Genomic DNA, 27,284 nt, shown 5'->3' with positions numbered 1-27,284 from the left:
ATACAATGGGTAAAATAAAGAATCACCTCTTTACTCTAACAAAAAGCAATCAACCATTTTAAGCGTTTACATCTTCTATGCAAGAAAGATTCTTATCTACTATACTGTGTGTCTGAGGACCTTCAGTGAATTTGAACCTAGGGACTTAGTCAAGCTGTATCAAGAGTAGCATCTGAGAATTACCTACTCAGTTCTTGTCAAGAAACCTGAAATGGGCAGATATTCCACCTGGACAAATCTTCAGTGCTCCTGGTTCTGCAAATACCAAGGGCAGTTGTTTGCAGCTGGTCTTTTCCTAAAGAACAATAAACCTTCAATGTATGACTCTGAAAGTTGGACCATAAGAAAGGCTGAGCGCCAAAGAATTGAGGCCTTTGAACTATGGTGCTGCAGAAGACTCCTGCAAGTTCCTTGGACTGCAAGGCGATCAAACCAGTCAGTCCTAGAGGAGATCAACCCTGACTGCTCTTTAGAAGGCCAGATTCTGAAGATGAAACTCAAATACTTTGGCCACCTAATGAGAAGGAAGGACTCACTAGAGAAGAGCCTAATGCTGGGAAAGATTGAGGGCAAAAGAAGAAGGGGACGACAGAGAATGAGGTGGCTGGATGGAGTCACTGAAGCAGTAGGTATGAGCTTAAATGATCTCCGGGGGATGGTAGAAGACAGGAAAGCTTGGAGGAACGTTGTCCATGGGGTCACGATGAGTCGGACACAACTTCACAACTAACAACAACAACCCACAGATTGGATGGTGCAGCCTTCATATACAGAAAGGCTAGGCATGTTTTCTGTGGTTCTGATCCTACAAACAGCCCTGGCAGGGACAGTTGTTACATTGGCAGCAAGTCTTCTCCTAAGGTTCACCAGTCACAAAGCAAATTCCTTTTATACTAGCCAACAATAAATTATTTCTTTAGTAGAGAACAACTGTTGAGGCAATCCCACAAATGTTCAGCTTGTTTGCCACAATCGTAAACTAAAGGATTGCCATTATAATTAGCTTTCCCTCATTTTCTAGAATGAGAACTCTTGACTGCCATTTGTAGTTTGTGTTCACAAATTGCCTTTCTATATCTTACAGGGGGATCCTATAATCCATTATAATCCATTAAAGAAAAAAAATGCTATTATTATGTTGCAATAATGCAATTTAGGGTACATTTCAGGGACTAATCGTAGTTTTTCCATATATATGTATGTATGTATGTATGTATGTATGTATGTATGTATGTATGTATGTATATATATATATGGTATTCAGCTTCTGACCAGTTCTGGAGAAATAGCAGAAATTTTGAGTAGTTCGGAGAACCAGTAAATACCACCTCTGACTGGCCCCGCCCCCATCTATTCTCTGCCTCCCGAGTTCCAGCTGATTGGGAGGAAATGGGGATTTTGCAGTAACCTTCCTGTGGAGTGGGGTAGGAATGGAGATTTTACAGTATCCTTCCCCTGCCACACCCACCAAGTCACGCCCACAGAACCGGTAGTAGGAGTTATTTCAAATGTTTCATAAGGAATTTTGGAATAAAAGCATGATTGCTCTCTTCATTTTTAATCAGGGTTATACTTTTAATTCCTTGACTGAATTATGAAAAGCAGCTTTTTTTTAAAAAAAATCTATTTAACCAGTATTTCAATTATACTGTTTTATTTCTCTTATTCTCCCCCTGGTTCTTATAGACTCACATCGGGAATTCCTTCACAGGCCTGCTTCTGGATATGTGCCAGAGGAGATCTGGAAGAAAGCTGGTAAGAATTGTTTAAAAACATGAGCATAACACTTTGGCAGCTGTGTGTATTTGTTAATATGCTTTGATATAAGGAATTTTAAAAAGAAAAAAATAAAGGCATTGCTAATAAACCAGTTTCAATTCCTAATGCTTAGCTGGAATGGATCAGAACACAAAATAATTTTAATTACATCAGCATCTATGTCAGAAGATAAAGGGGTATTAATATAACACTAGAAGAAGAAAGATAACTAAATTATATTACCTATCCTTCTGGAGAAGTCTAAATCTAATGATTTTTATACATCATTATTCCAATGGTTGGCAGGCAATAACTGCTAATAAAGCCATTGTGTTGTATGATGAGATCTACATTGTTTGTTTTTTTTCACTTATAGACTTTGTGAGAAGCCTGAGCTATAAATAAATATGTGTATTTGCTTGACTGAAATTGAATCTATTGGCTAAATCCAAAGGAAATATAGCCTGGTAAATTGTCTGTCTTAATGATGCTGATAAAGTTGAGAAATTAAATTTGGGGGATGAATTTTTTTAAAGTCCATGATTTGGATCAGACAAGTATTCTCATCTTTTTACCAGTTATTGTTGATCACCCACATCCCAAAACATTTCCCATATTACTCTTCCCATTATTTACTATCATACAAGTATGAATATAGCAATGAAGATGGATTTCCCCCCCCCCTTATTTTTCTATCTCTTTCTACAAAGATGAGGAATGGGTTTCGGGATTGGGAGTTACAAAACCAAAAAGAGTTCCCCATTTTTTTCTTTCTTATGATTTCTTCTTGTTACTTGAACTACTGACAGTATCTCCCCCTTGTATTAAACAAAGGCAAGGATTGGGAAATTGATTGGTGGAACAACAGAACAGAACAGAATAGAATAGAATAACAGAGTTGGAAGGGACCTTGGAGGTCTTCTAGTCCAACCCCCTGCCTAGGCAGGAAACCCTACACCACTTCAGACAAATGGTTATCCAACATCTTCTTAAAAACTTCCAGTGTTGCAGCATTCACAACTTCTGGAGGCAAGTTGTTCCACTGATTAATTGTTCTAATTGCAAGGAAGAGATTTCTCATTTTCTTACTGCTGAATGGATCAAAACATGAAATTGTTTCTGAGTTTTTGTGAATGAAAATAATTCATTTTTTGGTCGGGCCAAAGAAACTTTAGAATATCTCCCCATTTCTAATTTTGTGTTGGATACTTCCTGTGCTCTTTCTACATGCTAGCACAAAAATTGCCACAAATGTCCCTTTTATTAGACTATTACCCTATTTTAAAGATGTATTTAGCATGTTCAGCTGAAGTTTGGGTTCAGAACCACAATAAACAGACCCTAGGTTTATATGTCGGTTGATTTCTAATAAATATTAATTGATATTAATTATTATTGCTTTGGTAATGTTTTGCAGTACTGTATGCTTATAAAACTCTAGGCTCTAAGGGTAAGCACTAATATTTGTAATTTTTCAGGTTACACAAAATATTATAAAATAGAAATGTGTTTGGTAATTACACATAAAAGAGCCTGTAATCAAGTTCATTTCTTCTTTTTAAAAGCGTTTGTAAAGACAATAATATGATTTTCATTTGTGGATTTGTCTTCATGTATTTCTTTTTCAAGGAATCTGAAAATGTTTGCAGTTGGTAATAAATATTCAAACATCTTGCAAATGTCCTACCAATTCTCTTTGCTGATCTTTGTATGCCGGTGGGACTAGAATAGGAATGCATAATTTAAATATAAATTGCCTTATTTGCATATACAATTAGTCAAGCTGCAGCTTTGATCATAAGCAAAAATTATTGTCCTGTTGCCACTTACACAGAATAGTAATTCACCTTGAATATTCAAAATAGATGAATCTTGACTTGCATAGCCTCCAAATATTTACGGGAGGGTAAAGTGAAGACATATTTTAAGTTTCATAAACTTAGCATTTTTCCTCTCTAGGCACAATATCAATATTTATCATAACATGTTTTAAAAGAGGGTGAGATATTAATAACCATGTGTTCCAGACACAGAAGGTGCCACATGTAATGCATGATAACTATTTGGAATTATCAGACGGATCAATATTTTTCATTCAAGCTAATAGAGAATTATAGTTACAAAAACGTATTCCAATTTTTTGTATAATTTTTCCACACATTCCTATAGATTAGGTTATTTCAGTGAATAAACAACAGTGGAAAAAAACATTTTTAGAGTGAAAAGATAGAGAAAGGAAAGGCATCTGCCCCTTATACTTCACAGAGAAAGGTTCTACATCTGGCAATTTCCATACTCTGAACAATATGAACAGCTTGATTAATTGAATATATTGTATTGCCTTCAGATACAGTAACGTAGCAGAACTCCTACATGCTACTACAGAAAATGTGTGAACGTTTTGGTTTATTAAGCTGATAAATATTTATCCAAATTGGTCACTGAAATGTCTTACATTTCCAGCTATCTAGAAGAAGTGATAGTTCTATTGCCAGGAGAGAGGGGGAGGGGGAGAGGGAGTGGGAGGGAGGGGGAGGGAGAGAGATCACCTTTATCACATATAAAATCAGACTTCTGTTGACACGAAGACAAGTTTTAAATGCAGTTGATGATGAGATGGAAGTTTTGATATTCTTCAGCCAAAAGTTTAAGCATACCCAATGCAGGTCCAAGGTTCTCGATCTACTCTATGCAGTTAATAAGAGCACAGTTATTTGCTTATCTTCATACAAGTAAGTCTCATTGAGACTTAATCTCTAATAAGAATTCTTAAGGTTGTAGCTTTAAATTCAGATAAGTTTAAGAATAGGATGGCATCAGATAAGGAGAACTAAATTTATAATACTGGAAAATAATGTACATCTCACTATAACCACTGAGCTTTTGTAACTCAAATATTTTTATTTTACAGTTAAACATTTTTATTAGAAATCTTATGTTTTTAATTAAACAGAACATTTAATTAAGGTGCTTCTTAAGTGGGTGAAACAATTAAGTGCAAATACTTGAATGAAACATGTCATAATTAGTTTTAATAGAGTGTTAATTGGTACTACATTTGCCAAGTTAATAATTAGTGCTTATTAAATTTTCAATTAATCATTGTCATTTTGCTTTGAATAAAGATGAAAATTAGATACACTAAATCAGAGGGAGGATAGTTTCCTTGTTAATTAGAGTAGTTAGTGTTATTTTTTTAAATCACTTGTTTTAGTTGTCAATTGAATACATGAAATCTTCCATTTCTCTTGCATCAAACAAAACCCAGTCAGCTCATTGACGACAAATCATGTTATACACTGTGAAAAAGAATATTGCATAATGGTAATTTTTGCTAGCTAATGTAAATGGAAGACATGATAACTCTCTTTGCATTGTTCTAAAACACTGCTTTCTAGAAAGATATTTGAAAAAAAGCTATGAACACCATTGAGTTCAACCACCACCAAAGTCCCATAAAAACTGTTTTAACTGTGAAATCTGGACTTGTGCCAATTTTGTTCTTTTTTGTCCTACCAAGCCTCTGCAATACAAGTACTGTATTTGAAATCAGGTTAGAGGAAATTTCTAAAAAAACCCTGTTACTGTATTTACCCAAATTTCTATGACGTTTTTGTACCATTTCTGTGTTATTTTGTCCTCTGGGGTTTATGTTAGGGTTAATTAGTCATTTTCTATTTCTCCATTCCTCCCAGTAATTAATATGTCCTCTTTTCATAGTGGTTATAGATCTGCATTTCTGGAGCAAAGATTTGTGCATCAAAATTTATTATGATAGCTTTGTGAATATTACCCCTCTGATACCATCTACAGCATAGAACACCTCTTTTGGAACCCTAATATATTATAAAACGAAAATATGTTCTATTGTTTAGTAGCTGGTGTCATGTACTCTTTGAATTTAAGGACATTTACCCAAATATAGAATATCGACATTATATAGATCAGTAGCTTCCATAATCTAACTACTTTTGTGCATAGAAATCAGTCGTCTTTTGATCTTGCTCCTGCTGAACCAAGAGAAATTTCTTATTTTGTTTACAGAGGAAGCAGTCAATGAAGTAAAACGGCAAGCAATGACCGAGTTGCAGAAGGCAGTGTCAGAGGCAGAACGGAAAGCCCATGATATGATTACTTCGGAGAGAGCTAAAATGGAGCGCACAGTGGCAGAGGCCAAGCGACAGGCTGCAGAGGATGCATTAAGTGTGATCAATCAGCAAGAGGATTCTAGTGAGGTGAGAATTTCATGGTGAAGAATTAGGCCATATCTGTGTCCAAAAAGTATAGACACAGTAATAAGTAAATAATACATTTATCAGAATTGGCAATAGAAGTTTTAGCGAATCCATAAATTATCAGGAACTTTCTAGTCTATGGAAGAAAGAGAAGAAGAAGGATGATGATGATGATTCCTCCTGATCATTGAGTAAATTTAAAAACTACACATCCCGAGCTCCGTTTTCACTGGCAGGGGGTTGGAGGATGCCATCGCAGCCGAAAACGGAGCTCGAGAGCCCATTTTTGCTAGCAGAGGCACTGTGGGCCAGTCCTTTGCTGTTTCCAGGGCAGTCCCACAGACCAGATCTAAGCACCCCGCAGGCCGGATCTGCTCCCCAGGCCTTGAGTTTGACACTCCTGGATTAGATAATGTTGCAGTAATAAATCTGATTGGTTTTATTTTTTGAATATGTTTAAAGTTGAGAGCCAATTTGGTTTAGAGGTTTAGGAACTGGTCTTGGAGTAGGGAGACCTCAATTCTAATACTCTTTTAGGCACAAAAGTAAATTTTGGACCAGACATTCTTTCTCAGCATTCTTCTTCCTTCTCAGGAAGAAGGCAATGGCCAGCCATTTCTAAAATTAAGTAATTGTACACAGCCTTAGATGCCCTAGGTTCATATGAGTTGCCATATAACAAGCCGAAACATTCCTTTGTTTGTTATGATTGACAGAGATATCTCCTAACTCTTGTACTTTCCATTCTATTCACTGGGGTGAACTTTGAATCTATATTACTCGAAGTTTGACTCAATTTGGTGTCGTGGTTAAGGCATTATTAGGCTAGAAGCCAGAAGACCCTGAGTTCTAGTTCTGCATTGGGCATGAAATCAGCTGGGTAACCACTCACTTTTTCCCAGCCCTAAGGAGGCAATTTCAAATCACTTCTGAAAAAACTTGCCAAGAGAACTGCAGGGATTTTCCAGATAGTTTCTGAGAATCGGATGTGATGGAAGAAAAAAAAATTACAAACTATAAATTGTACATTAAGATAAAGTTATCCATTATCATTATGTCAGCCTGAGATTGCGATGTTTGTGCTAATTTAGTATGGAGTAATCCCACTAAGGATTTTGAAGTGAGGATATTTTGAATTCTCCAATGCAAATATTAAAATAGTTTTAAAAGTATTTAGATCATATTTTATTGAGCTCATGTTTTCCTTCGGATTTCATGTATTCCACAGTGTGCTAAAATGCAGTCACTGAAAATGCTACTCTAAATTTCCATATTTTATTTTGTGATTGCATGCGGGTTCCTCCATAATGTAGATAGGATGGACATATTCATAGGCATAATAAATAATAAAAGAATGTCATCTTGTGGCAATAGTTACATTAACATTGGAAAAAATCTCACTTGATAAATATTATTAGAAGTGTAATCTTATATTGGGGATTTCTAACTAGTTTTGAGGTATATTTAAATTGTCTATAATAGTTAAAACACTTTCAAAATAGATTGCATTTCAAATACTTTCCAACCAATAGAAAGGGCATGTATTTCAGTAGGAAATAAAACATTTTGTATAAGTATAATAAAAATCCTAAAAATAGGACTTTTAGTATACTTGTATGATCAATGAAGAAGAGGTTTTTAGAATGCAAACAAAAGATGTTATCAGATTTGTGAGATCCTTTTCTGAACTGGAATCCATTACTTCAACTGCAGAGTTTTCTGTAAAGGGAATGGTGGGAAAACAGCATCTGGCAGAAGAAAACAGATTCAAGAGCAACAAAGAGTAAATTAGGGACAATGATGATAAACCTTAGTTCAGGCTGGAAGATGTCAGTGAAAGCTTTTGTGGGGCACATATGGCACCATATATAACAGGAAGTAAGGATACAGAGGGGAGGATCATATATTCTGTTGCAAATCCTAAAGTGTTTTGGATAAAATGAATTCTTGTGTCTTTCAGAGAAAAAAGAAATGTTAAAATCCATGCGGAAAGGGAAGTCTTGATTAAACCTGCCCCCAATAAACAGATGCTAAGTATAATTTCTTTCAGCTTAACATTGATGGGAGATTTTGTTTATGGTCTTTCTTTTTTATCATATCTTTTTACATGTACCAACATTTTTGTGAGTGTAGGTTTCAATAATTTTTAAATACTAAATTAAGATATTGGTAAGATAATATCTTAATTTAGTATTTTAACATTATGTGAAATATTTCGCACGATTTATCTACTTTGAAATATTTACACACTTTTAATTATTCTAAGCACGATATTTAATGTGTTTAGTAAGTTGTTAAAATCTAGAGTGATTTAGGTGCAAAAATTCCAATTAAGTCCTTGCTCCATCCTGAAAGAAGTGGCAAAAATCACAGGCAAAATCTACAGCATGGAGCAATGCACATCCATTCTTTAAGGGAGAGTAAGATTTTAATTGGTCCCAGGCTTCACCAGAGATGAAAGGCTATTGGGTAATGACTAGATGCCCAGAGTTTCAACTTAATGTGTAGCAGATGAATGAAGAAGAGACATAAGGAATTGATTTACAACATCTGAAAGTTTCCTTAAAAAAAAAAAAACTAAGAATAAATCTGTGTCTGTTTGTGTGTGTGTGTATGAAAGAGAAATGTCATTCTTAGCAAATCTTCTGCAGAATTAAATTTGATATAAATTAAAATGTATTGGCATTATGTACTTCACTTAATGCCAAGGCAGTTTGTTTGTGAATGTGATCTTTAAACGGTCGGAACCATTCCAATATGTTGAAAATGAAATTCCAGAATTTCCAGCCAATAGAGACATCAGGAAAATGCAGACTAAATAGTTCTAGAGAGGTTGAGGTCAGGGAAAGCTGAATTATTATCCTACCTCGAGACAGAGAGGGAGGTATAGATATAATGTATATTTTGTTATGCGAAGATAACCCATGGGGAATATAGTGGTTAAGATTTTGTAATTGTAATTCACCTTCAGTCAAAGAACCTATTTAATAACTTTGGATCTTTGGTCTCCCTCTTCCTTAGGCCAACCCACCTCACAGGGTGGTTGTTGCAAGGATAAAATGTAAACCCTGTCTAACAAGATTTGAGCTCTTGGAGGAGAGCTGATATATATAGATATAGATATAGATATAGATATAGATATAGATATAGATATAGATATAGATATATAGATATAGATATAGATATAGATATAGATATAGATATCCAGGCGTGAAATTCAAAATTGGTGGGCATGGCAGGGGAAGGATATTACAAAATCTCCATTCCCTCCCCACTCTGGGGCCAGCCAGAGGTGGTATTTGCCGGTTCTCTGAACTATTCAAAATTTCTGCTACGGGTTCTCCAGAACCTGTTAGAACCTGCTGGATTTCACCCCTGTATATATCTCATAAATTGTCACATGCTATTATCCAATAGGAGGAAAATCTGATGCTTCAGTACTGCAATCTTTTTTGAAAAGCATTTAATTTTCTCAATGTCTTTAAAAGCTCAGCCTCTTTGGGGAGAACAAGATATTTCAAATAGTCGGATATTAAAACATGTAACTCATAAACAGCTGAAATAACTGTGACCAAAAGCAGACCAAGTAGCCCCAGAATCCTTTTTAGCAAGAAACTAAAGGTGCTCTCTAAAAATGTTTGTGGTTAATAATATGTCCCAAAGGTGCTTTTTCAAAAGGCAACTGGACTTTCTTTGTTTTTCCTTGAAGACGTTTTGCTTCTCATCCAAGAAGCTTCTACAGTTCTTAATAATATGGTTAATAATATGGTTGTAGATTTGGAATCAGCTGACATTTTCAGAACTAAGATTATGGTGTAATAATAAGATGAAACAAAAATATGTTTCAGCAGAGCTTGGGTATATCCAAACATAAGCAAAGACAATATAATAGGCTTCGTTATGCAAACATACCCCAAGCATTCACTAAATCCAGCCGGTTCTGCTTCAGGACTGAATCCAGAAGCAATCAATTATGGTTTGAAGTAATAAAAACGTCTGAAGAGGAATACTGAACAGTATTGGTATAAAGTCAGTCTAGCTGGATTTCTTTGTCCCTTCTCTTATCTCCTGCCTTTAATTTCTTTGACTTATTATTTCTTACTCTTTTCCTATGCTTTGAATAACATTGGTTACCCCAGAAGTGAATGTCCTGGGTATATGTGTATGATGTAAAAATGAGGATTGTTAAGACTGGAATCAGTACTATAGAGTTGCAACTCTAGGTAAAGCAAAATAACATTGTGAATAGGTTTTAATGGGAGCACTCATGTTCTTAAGCCTTTTCTCCCTGAATTGATTCCAAGTGCATCATGGAAGACAGACTGAACATCATTGTTTATCAAGGGTTTTTAAGAAATCCTATATTAGATCCAGCAAAAGTTAAGCACATTTTAGTGCCATTAACATTGATTGAAGCATATGTTTATAGGTAGGACTTGATATCTATACATTTATAGGTAGCACTTCACTGTTCTATATATAGTTTCTTATATTCACATTCAAGAAGGTTTAGGCACAGTACAGACCTCAATACACAGGCAGGGCTTTGCACAAGAAAAATGTTTACTATTACAGTTGTTTTAAGACAACTTTGAGACTGTACACGATGAGACAATTATTGCAGATACGATTTAGCATCTCTAAGCACTGAGGGCAGAACTATGATTTAAGACCCTGAAGGAGGGCATGCAAATTCATGACAATTTTTACCGTCACAATGCCCTGATTGGCCACTGTGTCAAAATTTGAGAACCTTTTGCCAGGAGCACTAAACTACTCTTAATACTTCCTTAGGAGAAATAACTAGTGAAGAACAAGAAATGCCTCTCTTCTCGCTTATTGCCATAAAATAACACTTCCTGAGCATTGGTCTTTTAGAGATATAACAGAAGCCAAAGAGAACAGGATTAGTATATCTTTCCTTTTTACTTTTCATACTGCTTCAAGCTACAATCTACAATTTTATCCAAGTATTGAATAACTATGCCCTGCTAGATTATAGCCTCCATATGTTTTCACCAAGGCTTCAAATCAATTGACTAATAGCAATAAGTTTTTGGTTTTTTTACAATTGCCCATTAATGTAGCTGTGCATGGAGACATAACAATAAAGTAGATTTGTAATCCAATGTGCAATATTAGTTATTACATAAATAATAAAAGGTGGGGTAAAAATATAATCTAAAAAACCTGGCAAACCTATTCCCACCGTAGGCGCAAAGCCAGCTGAGTGACCTTGGGCCAGTCACTTCTTTCAGCTCTAGAAAAGAAACAACAGCAAACCAATTCTGAAAAATCTTGCTAGATATTATCCACACCTAAAATTATGTCAGGAGAAGAGGGAAAACACTAAAACTGAAACAGCTAAATATGACATTAAGCTTCCTCAGCTGTAGACTGGCAGTTACCGTATTTTTCGGTGTATAAGACACACCTACCTTTTTTGGTGAGGAAAAGAAGAAAAAGAAATCTGCCTCTGGCTCTGCCTCTGCGCAATTTTGCCTCAGTGCAGCAAACAGCCTGCTTTACTTTCGTTTTCATTTTCAGCATAGTTTGATTAGTACAAGGGGAAAAAAAAATCTGCTCCAGCAATTTACCTCTTTGCAGCAAGCAGCAGAGCCCTGCACAAAACAGCTGAGAGCAAATCAGCTGAGAGTCGGGAGGCCAATCAACTTGTGCTAATTAGGCTGTGCTGAAGCTGAAAGGAGCTGTTTTTTCTTGCTGTTTGTTTGCAAGGAGGTAACTGCTGCTCTGCAGAGGCCAAAGGGTGGGGGCAGTGGTGAAATGTAAAATTTGTTACTAACCGGTTCTGTGGGCATGGCTTGGTGGGAGGGGAGGTAATGTGACTGGGTAGGCATGGCCAACTTTTTTTTTTTTTTACTTTTAAAAGCATTTTTTTTACAGCCTTAAGAGGTTGCAGAAAAAAATGCTTTTAAAAGCCTCTGACAAGCCCAGTTGAGCCGCGTGATCATCAGAGGCTTTTTTTTTTTTTACTTTTAAAAGCATTTTTTCGGCCGAAGAGGTTGTAGAAAAAATGCTTTTAAAAGTAAAAAAAAAAGCCTCTGATGATCATACAGCTCAGCTGGGCATGGGGGGGGCAGGGATTTTTGCTACCGGTTCTCCGAACCACCCGCCGCCATCGCTACCGGGTTGGGTGATCCGGTCCGAACCGGGAGCATTTCACCCCAGGTGGGGGCCAGTGGGTGGGTGGGCCTATATTTGGTGTATAAGACACACCTCAATTTTCTCCCCCTTTTGGGGGGAAAAAGGTGCGTCTTATACTCCGAAAACTACGGTAGATGAAGAAAATATTATCAGGCTATGTCATGTAAAAACAGTTACCAGGGCATGTTTGTGCCACTGTTAGAGGGACATGACAATATCCCTAATTGTCTCTCCAGCCCAATATTGTCAAACTGCTTTAGAGTAGCTCTTCAGTTTCACAAGCCAAGTTCTTTACCATTCCTGGTCCATGACCCTTTTAACTGAAGTTGCCATGGAGTCTGTCTTTACAAGGAGACCCTGGAAATTCCAGATGCAGAATTTTCAATGTTGTTATTCTAAATCCATTCAAGTGGTGGTTTCTAGCAGAGAGTGTTGATGTGGGAAGTCTCCTCAGAGACATAAAACTGATTAGTAATGACTAGCACTGTCTCCTTTCCTTGAGATCTCCATAAAGTTTCTGCTTTGGCTCCAATAAAATAATACACGCTATATAGCTGCAATATTTGATGGGTTGCAAAACTGGGCTTCAAACTAAACTCAGCAAAATCTATTGGAAATGTCCCATTGTTTGTGATTTCATAATTTTTTCTTCATGATAATCCCCTCCCCATGAAATAATTGTAAAATTACAGTGAACTATCCTTCAATCCTCAGAATGAATCTGAAACCACGGACAGTGAATCAAAACCAGCTGATGGCAGACAAGGAGCCTATGTTCCCTACAATTGAACCACTAAAAACATCTGTTTCTCTGTGCTAGTAATTCCACCTTTTAAGAAGAGTTTTTAAAAGATGGGAACAATTTCTGCAAATATATATAAAAAAAAGCACCTAACCGCTAGTTCATGCATTTGTAATTACCTGGTTTAGTCTGCACACTTCATCGGTATGAGTTTAGATAGAAATGCTGCATACATCTGAATTCAATCTATCAAGGAGAAAGAGAAAGGAAAGGAGGTATGAGTACCGGACACTTAACTATTCTTGCATCTGCCAAAACATTCCTGTGCCCAAAAAAGAGAGAGAGAGAGAGTATATCTTACACTAGAACTGTTTTCTAAAGAAGCCACTTGACTCCGATTAAATGTTTAATTTCCTTAAAACAGTATTTTGGACTTAGGCCTTTGTTCTTCCTGGTAATTGGGATTTCTGTTGTAGTTTAGGAATTTCACTTATCTGCTGGCTTTGCTCCAGTGATCCAGCTGGCATAGTAAAGCTGGAGGGAAAGGAGCAGCAGGCATCCTTTTGGTGGCTTTCTATTTGGCAGGGAGCAGAAATGTAAGATGCCATCAGCTGGCTATGTGCTTAACAAGGAATTCTTGTACTTTGGAATGAAACGTAAACAGGGACAGAATTTCAATAGCTTAAGCACCAACTTTTTGAATGGGAAAAAATGAGATTTCAGCAATATATCCTTGCCTGTTATCCCACAGTGAAAATCTATTGATGGTGCATCAATAACAGGAGGCCAGAAAAATCCAATAATACTAATATAATTTCTGAAATTTTGGAGTGATTTTTTTCCCACTCAAGTTCAGAAAGGAGAACTGTACTTATATGTTTAAAATTGAAAATGTTATGTTTTAGAGTATCACAAGCTATCTTGTGAGTGTATCTTATGAGTATTATTTAAGTTATAATAGTCAGTTTATACAGAACCATCATAAAATAGAATTAGGAGAATTAAATTAATAATGAAAAGCAATAACATACATTCTAAATGTAGGACCATCTAGTTGGTCCAAAGAATATAAAAAGACTTAAGCCTGGTGCTCACCAAATTTGTTACCAAGTAAATGTCCTTTTGATTTCTTCAAATGCCAATGTTGGATTTTCTTTCTTGGTCATAACCTGCTTAAATGTCAGAGTTTGGACTATTTGAAGAATGGCCTTAAATGATAAAGTTAACATTTTAATGGGTGGAAGAGTGACAGAGTCCTAGTTTCTACTACTAGTTTCTACTACTTACCCAGACTTTCAATGTCTAAATGTATGTAATATGAGGCCCAAAACCAAGAATGGCATTTGGAGATTCTTCCAAACTGATTTTTAAAATAATTTTCACATCTACTGTATACTACAGTGTTTCCCTGAAAATAAGACCTAACTGGAAAATAAGCCCTAATGCATCTTTTGGAGCAAAAACTAATATAAGACACGGTCTTATTTTCTTGTCAGACTGACCACTGGATTATAGAGTCTAAGACAACTCACTGCCATCGACTTGATGCAACCTCCTCAGTCCAGTTGTCATGCCCCAGCCGATTTATCATGGGGCAACTCGCCATGGGACAATTCCTTTTATTAGTTACATCAGTCTAATGTAATGTAATGGGAGAATGCCAGCGATAAGAGAAATGTCCCACTCCTCTTCTGTAGCTCAGACTATGGAAAAAAATCAGGACAAAATGGGAAGTGGAAGAGGGAGTTCCTCCCACCACCACCAGAAAAAAGATCACTTGGGAGAGAGTCACACAAAGTTCAAGGGGTATTGGGGGGGGGAAGAGGGTAAGCCGGATCAAGGAGGGAGAGAGTGGAGGAGAGGCTGGTTCCCCTCCTTCAAGCCTTCTCCAGTGGTGAATTGTGCTGTGGTGAATTGCCTGCGGTGACCCAGCAGTGACAACCCAGATGTGGCGAGTTGTTCCATTCTGTCTATTGTATGCATCTGCAATATACTCTGTGAAATCTTAGGAAGAGTTTGTCTTCACACTGTTTCATATATAACATCCAGACCAGGGGTGGGCTCTACCTGCCTTTACAATCGGTTCGCAACGAGACCACGCGCGCTTGCTTCGCTCGCATACGCACTCTTCTGTGCATGCACAGAAGCGTTCTGATGACGTCGAAGTCGGTGGGCAGAGCCTCCCGCCGGTTTTACTACCAGTTCTATAGAACCAGTCCAAACCGGGGGCAATCTACCACGGATCCAGACTGAACGCCTCTTACTCCTCTGGCATGTGCCTCCTTACTACATGCCATCATAGCTAGACTGCATACAAAGTGCTTTTCTCTTTCCACAGTGTTTCTCAACCTTGGCAACTTTGAAGGCTTGGGGATTTCAAATCCCAGAATTCCTCAGCTATCCAGATGAGATCCATAGGTCTTAAAGTTGTCAAGGTTGAGAAACACTGGATTAGAATAAGCAATCAGGTCACTGTGACTAAATTCTGCTATCAATCATCATCAGCCAGCAGTGTCCAATCTTCTTTAATATCTCTCCTTTGAGTTAAACAGTGTGCTGGTGCTTTTAAACCGCAAAAATATTGCTTTTTTTTTTTTTTTAAATCCAATTGTCATGAGCACTACACTATGTTGTCTGAATTTTGGTGAACTAGATGAAGGAAAAATTAATTTGATAGTGCTTAACAACTTTCACCAAAAAAGGTCATAAAATTAGACATGGTCACATGACCGTGCAGCACACCTTAGGACCATAATTCTGGGCTCAGTTACAGTTGTAAGTCAAGGACTACAGTATCTATAGTGTACACCCTGTTGAGACAACTTCTGCAGTCGTTTTTCCAAGAAGAAATTATTTGATGCATCTCTTTCTTAAGTGCGCTGTCTCCTGGCTTTTGCAGGAAGAAATAATATAGTGAAACCGGTAGTGGATTAATTGTATTCCAGAATGTCCATTGAATGAGGGAAATTTGGTCCAATGCATGCAAAATCTACTACATCGAGGTCTGGTACATGGAGGTTTTTATAGAGGTATAAAATTGTGATGCAATTGTGAAATATTTCCCGTGACAAGTTATTTTCTAATGCTGAGGATTGCTGCAATCAAACTGAATCTTGATATCTTCGTTATGTTGCATAAATACAATAAGGCCTTTACAAAACTCCAGAAAACTTAGTTATTATGTGATCATGGTCGTAGCAGGTACGAGCAGTTAACTGACTTTTTCTGATCTCAGAAGGTTATGCAGACTAACCACTATTACTATTTTTAATTGGATCAGTTGTAGTGGAATTGATTTATAAGTCATAAAAATACACCAGAGCAGATTACCAAATCTTATGTGCTATTATGGCAAATGTTCTAAAGGAGATCCTAGCTCTGGCCTGTCAAATGGTCGAGATTTGGATATTTTGGATATTCCTCTGTGTAGTAAAAGCTGGTTTGAAGGTTTCTCCTTCCCTCACACAGTTTCTCAAAATTGATAGCTTCATACTCATTCTACCCATAGAATTTCTCACCAATTTTTTTATATCCTTTATTCTTTTCACCCTATCTCTCTATGCAGAGTTGCTGGAACTGTGGCCGTAAAGCCAGCGAAACTTGCAGTGGTTGCAACACTGCCCGTTACTGTGGCTCATTTTGCCAACATAAAGACTGGGAGAAACATCACCACCTCTGTGGACAGACTCTACAGGCCCAGCCACAAGGGGAGACACCAGCAGTCAGCTCCTCCGCAACACCGAATAGTGGAGCCGGGAGCCCCATCGACACCCCACCAGCAGCTACTCCTAGGTCAAACACCCCTGGAACTCCAAGCACCATAGAGTCAACTCCTCGCTAAGACTGAACTTTAAAATACTTAAAGACAAATACAAAACAAAACAAAATCCTCATCCTCAGATACTCAAAGGTTTCTACTGAACTTTCACATTTCAATATTATAAAAGAAATTATACTGTATCTTGAGGTAGAAGCAAAACCCAGAAGGCCAGTAACGGGTCATAATGACTTATTCTGGATAACAAAGATATCTTTTCTTTAGGAAACAGAGAAGATTGAACATACACACAATGATAGATTTGACCTCCTCCCTGTTATTTTCCAGTAGCTGGGATTTTAAACTAGGTGACCTCATTAACACAATGCTTTACCAAACAGCAAACCAAGAGATTGCTAATTGCTGTTGAAAGCAAAAATGCTAATAATATAAAGTCACAATGTTCTTTGTAACAAAAAATGGATTTTTTTTTAATTGCGAGAAAGAGAGAGAGAATGAGAGAGAGAGAGAGAGAAAGTAAGTAAGAAAGAAAACAAACCCCCTCATGGGCTTAAGCATTGGATAAAGCAGCAGACATTTTAATAAGAAGATGAATAGCGTCCATGGGTTACTGACTTGAACTCTGAAGACCCGTATCAAAAACACGCAGATGTGCAGCAGATTGGAAGGAGACACAGATGTTCATTTTTTTTTTCTTGTTTCTGAATGAAATAATAATATCCAGGTCAACAGAATGAAAAATGGAAGATGATTGCAGTGGGATGAAGGACTTAAAAGAGCAGCAAAGGGGAAAAAAATACCGTCACACAAAGATCTCCTCTTCTTTTCTGTCCTTTGTTTCGTTTTTTTTTTTTGGTGGGGATTATTTTTCTGTTTTGTTTTGGTTTTGTATTTTTTTTTTTAGAACAGAAATAAGAACACAGCCTGCAGTTAATTAGCATTTTGGCAGCTATAATATCAACCAGCTGCCTCTATCCTTCCCCTTCTCAAAAAAGGAAAAAAAAACAAGCTTCAAAATTTCCTTCACTTTTTTTACAAGCTTCCACAGAGGAAGGCCATCCGGTCTGTTTCGCCTCGTCCGTTTTTGTATCAGCGATGGTGACAATGCAGTGACTCCAGCTCCAGATCTCATCCAAATTCTTTCCATCTTATCCTGTCTGGGTTATTAATTTTTTTAAAAAAAAATAAAAATAAGGAAAAATATAGTAGTTCTCTTGGTGTAAAAGCACTTCTGTCCTGTGAGGTTTCCCAATTGTGTTTTTTTTTTTCCTTGTAAATGTGTTGGGGCAAATGTGAAAATGCATTGTAGTTAACTATGCTCACATTTAAGTCTTCTTTATTACTAGTAGGTGAGAAACTTTCTATGCTGCTTTTATATCTGTCTGTAGTAGTAATATTTCTCTAGAAGGTCAAAAGAAAAGAAAAAAAAAAAGAAACCCCCCTCCTTTTTTCATTTCTCCTGAAGAAAAGAAAAGGAAAAAAGCTATCTTTCGGAGCTGCTATTTCACTCTCTTATAGGGGGAAAAACATTCTGAAATCTAGCATGCTTCCTGGAATGCTAAAATATTGGTGTTTTTCTAAGAGGGATGTACATAAATGTATTTTGCACTGTCATAATGACTCCTAGGCATGCTTTTTTGGGGCAAACTCTTTTTAAAGATGCTAGAGCCATTTCACCGAATTTATCTGTAGGTTAGAATAGTGGTGGGTTATTTTTTTAATTTTTCTCTTCCCTCCTTTTTTGTTTTGTTTTGTGTTGTTTTGTTTTTCTTTTTTCTTTTGCAAAATTCATTAATATGTATTTTATAAAAAAAAAATAAAAATAAAACAGGCTATCATACTTTTTTAATAAAAAGCAGTGCATGCATTATCACTGTAAGGTTGTACGGTATTTCTGATTTTACAAAATAGAAATTATGATGATTAGAGCTCCAAATGCTGAGATGTAGATTGACAGCTTTAACACTGCTGAATGCCAGGTTTATATTACAGTATTATTACAAAAAAAAAACAAAAAAAAAGGGAAGTCAGCCAAAGACTGATTTGATGGACCAAAATCTGAGTTCTGAAAGCATTGTTTCTATTTTCCAAATTATCAGCAGGTTAAACATGTTCAGCAAAGGCATAATGCACATTCATTTAACCCTTCATTGTCCATTGTCTAGGCCAGAAATATTTGTAAATGTAAACAACCCATAAGATGGTTATGTGCTTTTCTACCAAGTAAGCCATGAAATAAATTGGGTTTAATATCTTTATTGAATGCCACTGTAGAAGGCATTCCTAAATATTTTTATTTGAAGCTTCTTCCAAGAAAAACAAAACAAAACAATTCTGTGCCATACAGTTAAAGTGGATTGGATAGGCCTGGATACAAAGAACTCCCTCAGTTACAGAGCTGCTCAGTGGTTACAGACAGTTTGTTTAAATATCTCTATTACAGATAGTCCTAATTTAACCAACTACTTGCTCCGTGACCGTTCAGTGATGGCACTGAATAATGAAACATGCATCTGGTCCTTGAATTTGTGGCCACTGCAGTGTCCCTGCAGTCATGGGAGCATGATTCGCTTGGCAACCAGTGCACAATGATCTCAGCATCCCACAGTCACACAATCACCATTTTCAACTTTTTCAGCTAGCTGCTGAAAAGCAAAGTCATTGGGGAAGCCAGCAGGAATTCACAAGTTGCAGTTACATTATGTACTTAATAACTATAGAGCTGTGGTGGCACAATGGTTAGAATGCAGCATTAAATGCTAATTCTGCCAACTGCCAGCAGTTTGTTTCTCACCAGCTCAAGGTTGACTCAGCCTTCCATCTTTCCAAGGTCGGTAAAATGAGGACCCAGATTGTTGGGGGCAACATGCTGACTCTGTAAACTGCTTAGAGAGGGCTGTAAAGCACTGTGAAGTGGTAAATATGTCTAAGTGCTATTGCTATTGCTATTCACTTAATGACTACAGCCAGAAGTGATGAACTATCATAAGTCTCTTGCGAACATGTGATTTTCCACTTTATGACCACATTGCTGAGCAATGGAATGGCCAGTCCCAGTTGCAGTTGGTAGATAAGGACTACTAGTATTAAAATCTCATTTTGAGTTTTCTGGATAAGATGAACTGTTCCTACTAGTATTATTCAACAGATAAGGAAGGTTTAGTAATCTGTGTGAGACAATGTCTGTATAAGCTGAGGTGGAGTTTTCTGTTTTCCCATTTTACTTTTGTCCAGGACAAGAAAGGCAACCTTTACCAAATGTCCAATTTTCTGCTGAGGAACAATGCTGGAAACTGGAGAAGCTGCAAATACAAAGCATCCGTACAGACAACATATGACTTGTAGGGGTTTGCGGAACTAGGTTGCCTCATTGTTGAGAAACCTGGCTCTTATATAGCAGAAGTATGGATGCTTGCCAACTGCCTTGCCTTACATGGAAATCAAAAGCACATAACAGGTTCCCTTTGATCACGGTGCTCCCAAATTCATTCCGATCTCTTTTGGTTCTTATTCTGCTTGTGACACTGGAGTCCATTCCTCTAGAGCTCTAGGCAATGAAGGGTTTAATAATCCAAAACATATATGTATGTGTATGTATGAAGGTGCATATATAGATACATGCACGCACACATACACACATAAATATATGGTGTTATCTCATATTTCTATGTCTCTAGAAGCTATGATGTATGTGAAACAACACTGTTGCTCTTGAACATAAGTGTGTGAAAGAGGGTTTAGTACAGTATGTCTCATTACTTTATAATTCAGGGCACCCGGAGTGAAAAAAAAAATACAAATACAAAAAAAAAAGAGAGAGATTACCCCCTAACTCTGAGCTCTGTCTCCTCCTCTTCCTCCTCTCCTCCTGTTTTGCTACAGTCTCCTCAGTGGCAAAAAGTTTCACTCTACCTCTGACAGCATGTATATTGCACCAGTAGCTAACAAAAAAAAACTGGTCTAGTCTAGTCAAACCAAATGGGCACCGAAGAACCAGGATACCAAAAGTTAAGCTCATACAGCTGCAAACCATATCACTTCTTGGTAACAATGCAGACCTCATAAACCTAAAGAAGAGAAAGAAAGAAAAAAAAACTTTTGTTACTTTCCTTTTTTGCTTGTCACTTATTATACAGGCTATGCGAGAGTATAATTTGTAGGAATAAACACATTTTAAAAAATAAATAAAAAAAGCTAACTTCATTGGGTTAGATCTGAATCGTGGTCGCTAATAGAACTTAGGGCGTCCTCTGATCTGTCTCTTCCTCTCCTCTTCCTCTTTTTCTCGGTCATGAAACTGTGTGTTGAGTGTGCGTGTGGCAGGGGCTACCAGTCTCTTCTTTAAAGAAAAAAAAACCCTTCTGTTATCCTTACTTTTTAAAAGAAAATTGTGTGCGGGGTGGGGGGGTTGCGTATGCCTGTTGGTGCGTGTGCGTGCGTGCGTGTGTGTGTCGGTGCATGTCTTGGGGATTTGAAATGTACAAGGCTGGATTATATGCAAAGCATGCCAACGTCTGGAAAACATTTAGGGGGGAAAACGTTGACTCCATGTTGTCTGAACTGCTCAAGGGACAGGACAAAATAAATAAATTGGAGACTGTTGAAATGCAGTTTTTTTTTTAATTTTTTGTTTGTTTTCAAGTACTTTGGTTTTGTTTTTGTTTTATGTTTATTTTGGGTTTTTGTTTTGGGTTTTGCGACATTATTGTGAAAAAAGAAAAAGAAAAAAAGTTGTTGTGCAATACTTAATTCAGACATGTACCACAAGTTAATGGTAGACTAACACTGGGGTGGGGGGGCGGTGGGGGAGATACTAGGCATCATGCTTTTGTCAACATACTCTTGAGCTTTTAAGTCTACTATGTCTGAACTGTGGTTTCCTGTTAATCCTTTTTTATTTCCTTTAGTTGGACTGTAATGTATGGTCTGTCAACCTGTGAATCTTTAAAGTATGATTCAGGTATTGTTGTATTCTTTACTGTGTAATAAAAAATGTTAAAAATCCATACTTTTCCTTTCTTTCTATGTTGTGTTTTGTGTCTGTGTGTGTCTCTATGTGTGTGTCCTTTGAAAGAGCAACGCTTCTGTGCATGTGCAAAAGTGTCCAGGTGGGTGGGCGGAGCCTCCCACCGCTGCCGCTACTGGTTCGCCCGACCCGGGACGAACCGGTAGCAACCCACCACTGAGTACGTTGTATTAATACAAGCATTGAAAACTAACCCTGAACTACAGCTTAGTGTAATATAAGACCACAGTCGATTGTGGCTTTAAGAAACCATGGTTTCTTAAGTAAACACCCATCCCCACAAACACAGGCTGGTTGCACCCTTTGAAGAACTTGTATTATTCTCAGATAAATATGCAGCCATCCCAGGTAGCCATCACAACATTCAAAGTTACGACGGCGTTGAAAAAGTAATTTTACAACCTGTCCACGCACTTGGAATGGTCACAGCATCTCCATGGTCATGAGCTTGACATTCAGGCAAGGCATTTATGACAGTCACAGATTCCTCGGCTCACATGACTGTCTTTTGCGTTCTTGACATCCTGCTTCCATCAAACAGTCAATAGAGACGCCTGCAGTAAAATTGCAAGTTGTGGTCATCTGATGTCTCATATACTGATGCAGTTGCCAGTTCCAATTTTGGATGTTGAGCAAGGACTATCTGTATTTTTCTGACCATTCTAACTATGAGAACAATCTTAAATATGGGATAGTTTCCAGTTAAATACTGTACCCATATATTCTCAAGGACAATACAGCCACGTCACATATAGAACAGACTGTTAGTCTCTGGCTTGCACCCTAAACCAGGTTCAGATTGCAGAGGGGACTCTCTATTATCCATCTGCCTTTTCTTCGGCAGAAAGGCTGTTTTGGATTAACCAGAATGCAGAAAGAAGCTTGATGAGAAAGGCAGTTAACAGAGATCATACATACATGCGTTTGTTTTTTGTAATTAGACACAGTGTTAGTAGAAACATCTACTTTAAGCAATAGTTGCTTATTTGCACAAACAGAAGGACCATATGTTCCTGTGGGTGTGGAAGGATGTTGATAACAAAACTAGAAACTTCATAGATTTCATTGCATGAAATGTTGCACGGTTTCTTCCATGAGATGTTGACATCTGAGTCATAGTCCTCAATTCCCATCTTAAACCTTTTTCCTCAGGAAAAAAAAATGTGCTAAATTGAATAAAAATAGATAAGCAAGTACACACAAAACAGATGCCTGGGAAATATTCAAACTTGATTGTTTGAAATCAGAAAATTAAAACTGTATCTGTGCAAATGAATGAATATTCGGATGTTGTCACAGAGTAAGTTAAGAGACTGTATTTGTTTGTTTCCTTTAAAATAATCCACCAACAAGCTAAGTCTTCATTGGACTCTAAAAGGATGATGGCTCAGGCCACTGGCCCTATGACTGCAAAGGAGAAATTTGACAAAAGCTTTTGAACATTGAAGCACACTGCTGAATTATTTCTATCCAGATGTTTGTTGACATTCTTAAACAAGTTCGAAGGTTTATGGGATTCTCATTTGCACTGATTGTTCTTCAACAAGGCTTGATCTTCAACAGGCCTTTTAGAAGCAATTCAAGTATTTAAGTTTTTTAAATATCGGGAAGGACATTATTGGGAATTGTCAGTTTATTGATTTTTAACTTGTTGATACAGGTATAGTCAGAACCTCATCATTTACACTTCTATTCTCTTAGAGCCTCTTCCTCGTATATCAGTTCAAGCTTAGACATCATTTTTATGCTGCTCTTTCATCAATCCTCAGGAAAGTTAAGACGACTTCATAGGTTCATCAGGGAGGCCGCACTTAATGACTCCCCTGGTGTAAAGGGTTTAGGAATTGAAACATTAACATTTCAACTGCTCTCTGCCTATTCACCTAATGAGCCTATCCAGATTAGGTGAGAATGATACCTCCCTGGTAGACATATATGGGGTTCCCCTGATTAACTTGCCCAGACCTAAGAAGCTACATAACTAAGCAGAGAAATGTTTCAAACCAACAAAAGAAGTCCAGTTGCCATGACTCAACTTCCAGACAACTCTACCTGGATGACTGAGAATCTTCACTGACAGTTAGACATCAACATTTTCTATGGTAAAGTCACAAAAATGCAAATTATTCATTCAACCCTTCTGCCCACCTTTAGTAGTAGTTTTGTGTTTCGGATGGAAGACTATCAATTCAGCACCAATCAAATCCCTAAGACACAGCATCATAACCACCCAAGATGACGACAAGTTCTTGCAAGATGTCTTAAAATCCGAAATCTATTACCAAAGCCCACCAGATCAGAAGAGGTCATTCTTTTTCATTTTTAACACTACTTTTCTGTTTGAATTTCTTTGCCAAAGGTTTAATTCCTTTTTTTTTTGAATATTTTAATAATTAATACTTTAATCTTTTATAAAAATTCTCTTCTATGATATTTGTTCCTTTTAATTACACTTCCTTGTAATTCTTACAGAATGTATACTTGAAGGTAAGCATAACTTGCCAGTTATCTTAAATTAACCAGGGTTTTTTTTATGCAATAAATATTTCCAAGCTCTTCAACTCTCCTAGCTTGGTCTGGTAGCTACTAGCCTTAGATAGAAGTACATCAATTTGCAGTTCTCCCTCCAAATAGCTCCAGCTTTTGCAGTTTTGTACATTGGCCTTTGGCCTTACAATGATTATCAGATATCATCATATAAATATTGCCTAGTTTACCCTGTCAGCGGCTTGATAATTAAAATTAATTAATCTTCATTTTGTAGGAATAATTGATCTCAGACTGAATATACAGATTCTATACACTTTCACTTAGGAATCTCTTGATATTTAATTTATTAAATAAATTTATACAGCTGTCCACATCACACAGGTGACCCCCGGAGGCTTACAACATTAAAAAAATTCCCAACATAAAAAGTCATATTCTTCCCTCATGGCAGCAGCACACAATCAAATCAACCATTTGATTGACTCCATCTCCATTCATGGTCTACAGGCCCACTGACAAGACCATGTCTTCAGAGTTTTTGGAAAATCAACATGGTGGGGAGGGGATGTTACTCCAGGGGAATGATGTTTTACAAAGAAAGGGCCACCACCAAGAAGGCCCTTTTTTGGTGGACCCACCAAATGTGCATCCCTAATAGATAGGACCTGTAGCATACTCTACCTTCCCAACCTGGTGAATCAAGTGGATGTAATGAGGGAGAGGCAGTCCTTCAAATAACCCGGGCCCAAGCCAGGTAGGACTAGGCCCCGGCAGCCTGATTCCATACCAGTTCAAATGGACTTCAATCTTTTCAAAAATAATGCAGTGAATAAAAAAATACAAATAATTCTAATATTGTAAATTTATCTAATCCTTGATGCTTCCGATTTCTAACTATCTAGCTGGCTTGATACAGAACCATGTTGGTCTCAGATTTAACTTCCTACCTTGAAATCTACCTTTTTCCCCCAAAACTTCTGGTCTATATTTCCACACCCCATTGGCATAACCCACAATTGATTCTTCCTTATGCTTGTCTCACAGTGTCTCTCTCACTCTCTTTCCCTCCCCTCTTTCCCCTCTCCCTTCCTCACTTTACACTGACCCTCCTGCACCTTGTTTATCTTTTCATTGCAAGTTTCACACCTTCACAAATTCAGCATAAAGAAATGATACACAGATCTTCTTGGCCTTGTTTATCTTTCATTTCCAAACTGTAACATCACATAAAGAAGAACTCTCAGATAATCAAAATCTATTCAATGGGAGTTACTTCTCTGCAAAAAAAAAAAAAAAAAAAAGATATTTATCTGATTAATTTCATCTTTCTTCCCCAAAACATCAAGGCAAATAACTAAAGTATTTTTAGTAAAGGCCTCTTTCCTACTTTTGTTTTGCAAATCCATTCCAGCAGTTTTCCAACCAACTTGGCTTTTTGTTGCTGTAGTATTAATGGTCTTGACCATTATTCTCAGAAATTGCCCTGAAGATTAAAGGAACCCTAAAACTCTCAGAATGATAGATTTACTTTCTAGGAGAGTGGGAAACCACATTAAACTCTGTTCTGAAGCACAGAGATTTTTAATAATTTACCTTTTTTGTGTGCTAACCATTTTATTTGACCAAAAGAGATGCTATCTCAAGACAACAGATGTGAAGTGCTAACAAATGGAGCCAGTCTCAGAAATCTTCTAATCTAAATGTTTTAATGTATAAATGCCATATGTTGAATGGATTTCTTGTCCTTTGCAAACAAGAAATAGACTTTTTTAAACTCTATTCTTTCATGAAACTCCCTAGTAAGGGACAGTAAAATAGGTGAATATGTCATTACTGACCATGTTGCTTTAAGGCTTATTGCTCTCATCAAATTTTAAAGTCAACTGAAAGGACAAGAGAAGAAGAAATACAAATGATGAGACACAAAGGGAAAACCTTTTTCCACACGAACTTGAGGTACCAGCCAATACACATATGGAAATGGTTATTTTACATATACTTTCAAATTCTAATTCTCATCCTCATTCTCTCTCTCCCTCTCCCTCTCCCTCTCCCTCTCCCTCTCCCTCTCTCCCTCTCTCCTCTCCCCTCCCTCTCCCTCTCTCTCTCTCCTCCTCTCAGTAAAATGCATGAGAAGTAATTCTGTATTATTTTTCATAATAGGTATACTGTCTTGAAATTTTTAAATTTTTTCCACAACAGTAGTGCAAAGATATATTGATAGGCAAATGGGAACATTGATTAAAAATTAGATAATTAGTAAAGTCAAAGCATCAAAATGATTTCTTTTTTAAATGCTTCTCTGTAATAAAAAAATATTCGAAGAACTTTACATATATCAAATAAAAAGAAATGCAAGTAGAGAAAGAAAAATAAAATAAAATTGAGGTAACAGCTCTCAAAATAAACAAAAAAGTAGCAATTGACTAATGCATAAAACTATTCATACAGCATTTTATGCACTAGTTATAGGAGTTTTTTTTTAAAAAAGTTTTTATTAATGTTTTACAAAACACAAAAAACTTAGCACAAACTAAGAAAGAGCAGAAGCAAGCCAGAAAGAAAAAAAGAAAAAGTACAGAAAGAACTTAAAAAATAGAAAGAAGTTTCTGATTTCCTGTGCAACAAATGAGTACATTTATAAAATTCTCTCTTACTATATGATTATAAAAATAACACCCTTTTCCTATAATACATTTTTTCTAATCTACAAAACCACAATCATACATTCATTTTTTTTTCTGTTTCATGCAAAAAGTCTACAAAGGCTTTCCAATCAACCATAAATCTAAATAATTGGTTTTTTTCTCTAATCAATGAGATTAATTTAGCCAACACCACCAGTTCCGTAATCTTCACCAACTATTCCTTTGTTGTAGGTAGTGTCAAGCCTTTCCACTTTTGTGGATATAATAGCCTCACTGCAGTTATCATACATAAAAACAACATTCCATGACTTTTTTCAGGACTATTTATTAATCCCAAAAGAAAAGCCTGTAGTTTCAGTTGTATTTAACCTTTAAAATCATTGGAATCACTTGTATTTGTATCCAAAACGTTTTGGCTTATTTAGATGTCCACCAAACATGA

General features: G+C 36.8%; 1 protein-coding gene across 7 annotated transcripts in view; it reads left to right on the top strand.

Moving 5' to 3' along the window:
• Nucleotides 1-18,551, top strand: part of RUNX1T1 (RUNX1 partner transcriptional co-repressor 1) — a 149,513-nt gene extending 130,962 nt beyond the window's left edge. For 4 of the 7 annotated variants that reach the window (XM_034422427.3, XM_034422426.3, XM_034422428.3 and 1 more), the window contains 3 exons: nt 1,687-1,755; nt 5,803-5,993; nt 16,466-18,551. In XM_034422427.3, coding sequence (XP_034278318.1) covers nt 1,687-1,755; nt 5,803-5,993; nt 16,466-16,741 — 536 coding nt within the window. In that variant the 3' untranslated portion in view covers nt 16,742-18,551. Of the gene's footprint in view, nt 1-1,686; nt 1,756-5,802; nt 5,994-7,953; nt 8,514-16,465 lie in introns of those variants that run through there. The other 3 variants (XM_034422429.3, XM_087891352.1, XM_087891353.1) reach the window with 1 other exon arrangement.
• Nucleotides 18,552-27,284: the final 8,733 nt, after the last annotated feature.

This window comes from Pantherophis guttatus, chromosome 3, assembly GCF_059756535.1.
Source record: "Pantherophis guttatus breed Tessera chromosome 3, ASM5975653v1, whole genome shotgun sequence".
NCBI classification, from domain to species: Eukaryota; Metazoa; Chordata; class Lepidosauria; order Squamata; family Colubridae; genus Pantherophis; species Pantherophis guttatus.
Note: the sequence above shows the minus strand (reverse complement) of the source record. Positions and strands in the feature narration are given on the sequence as shown.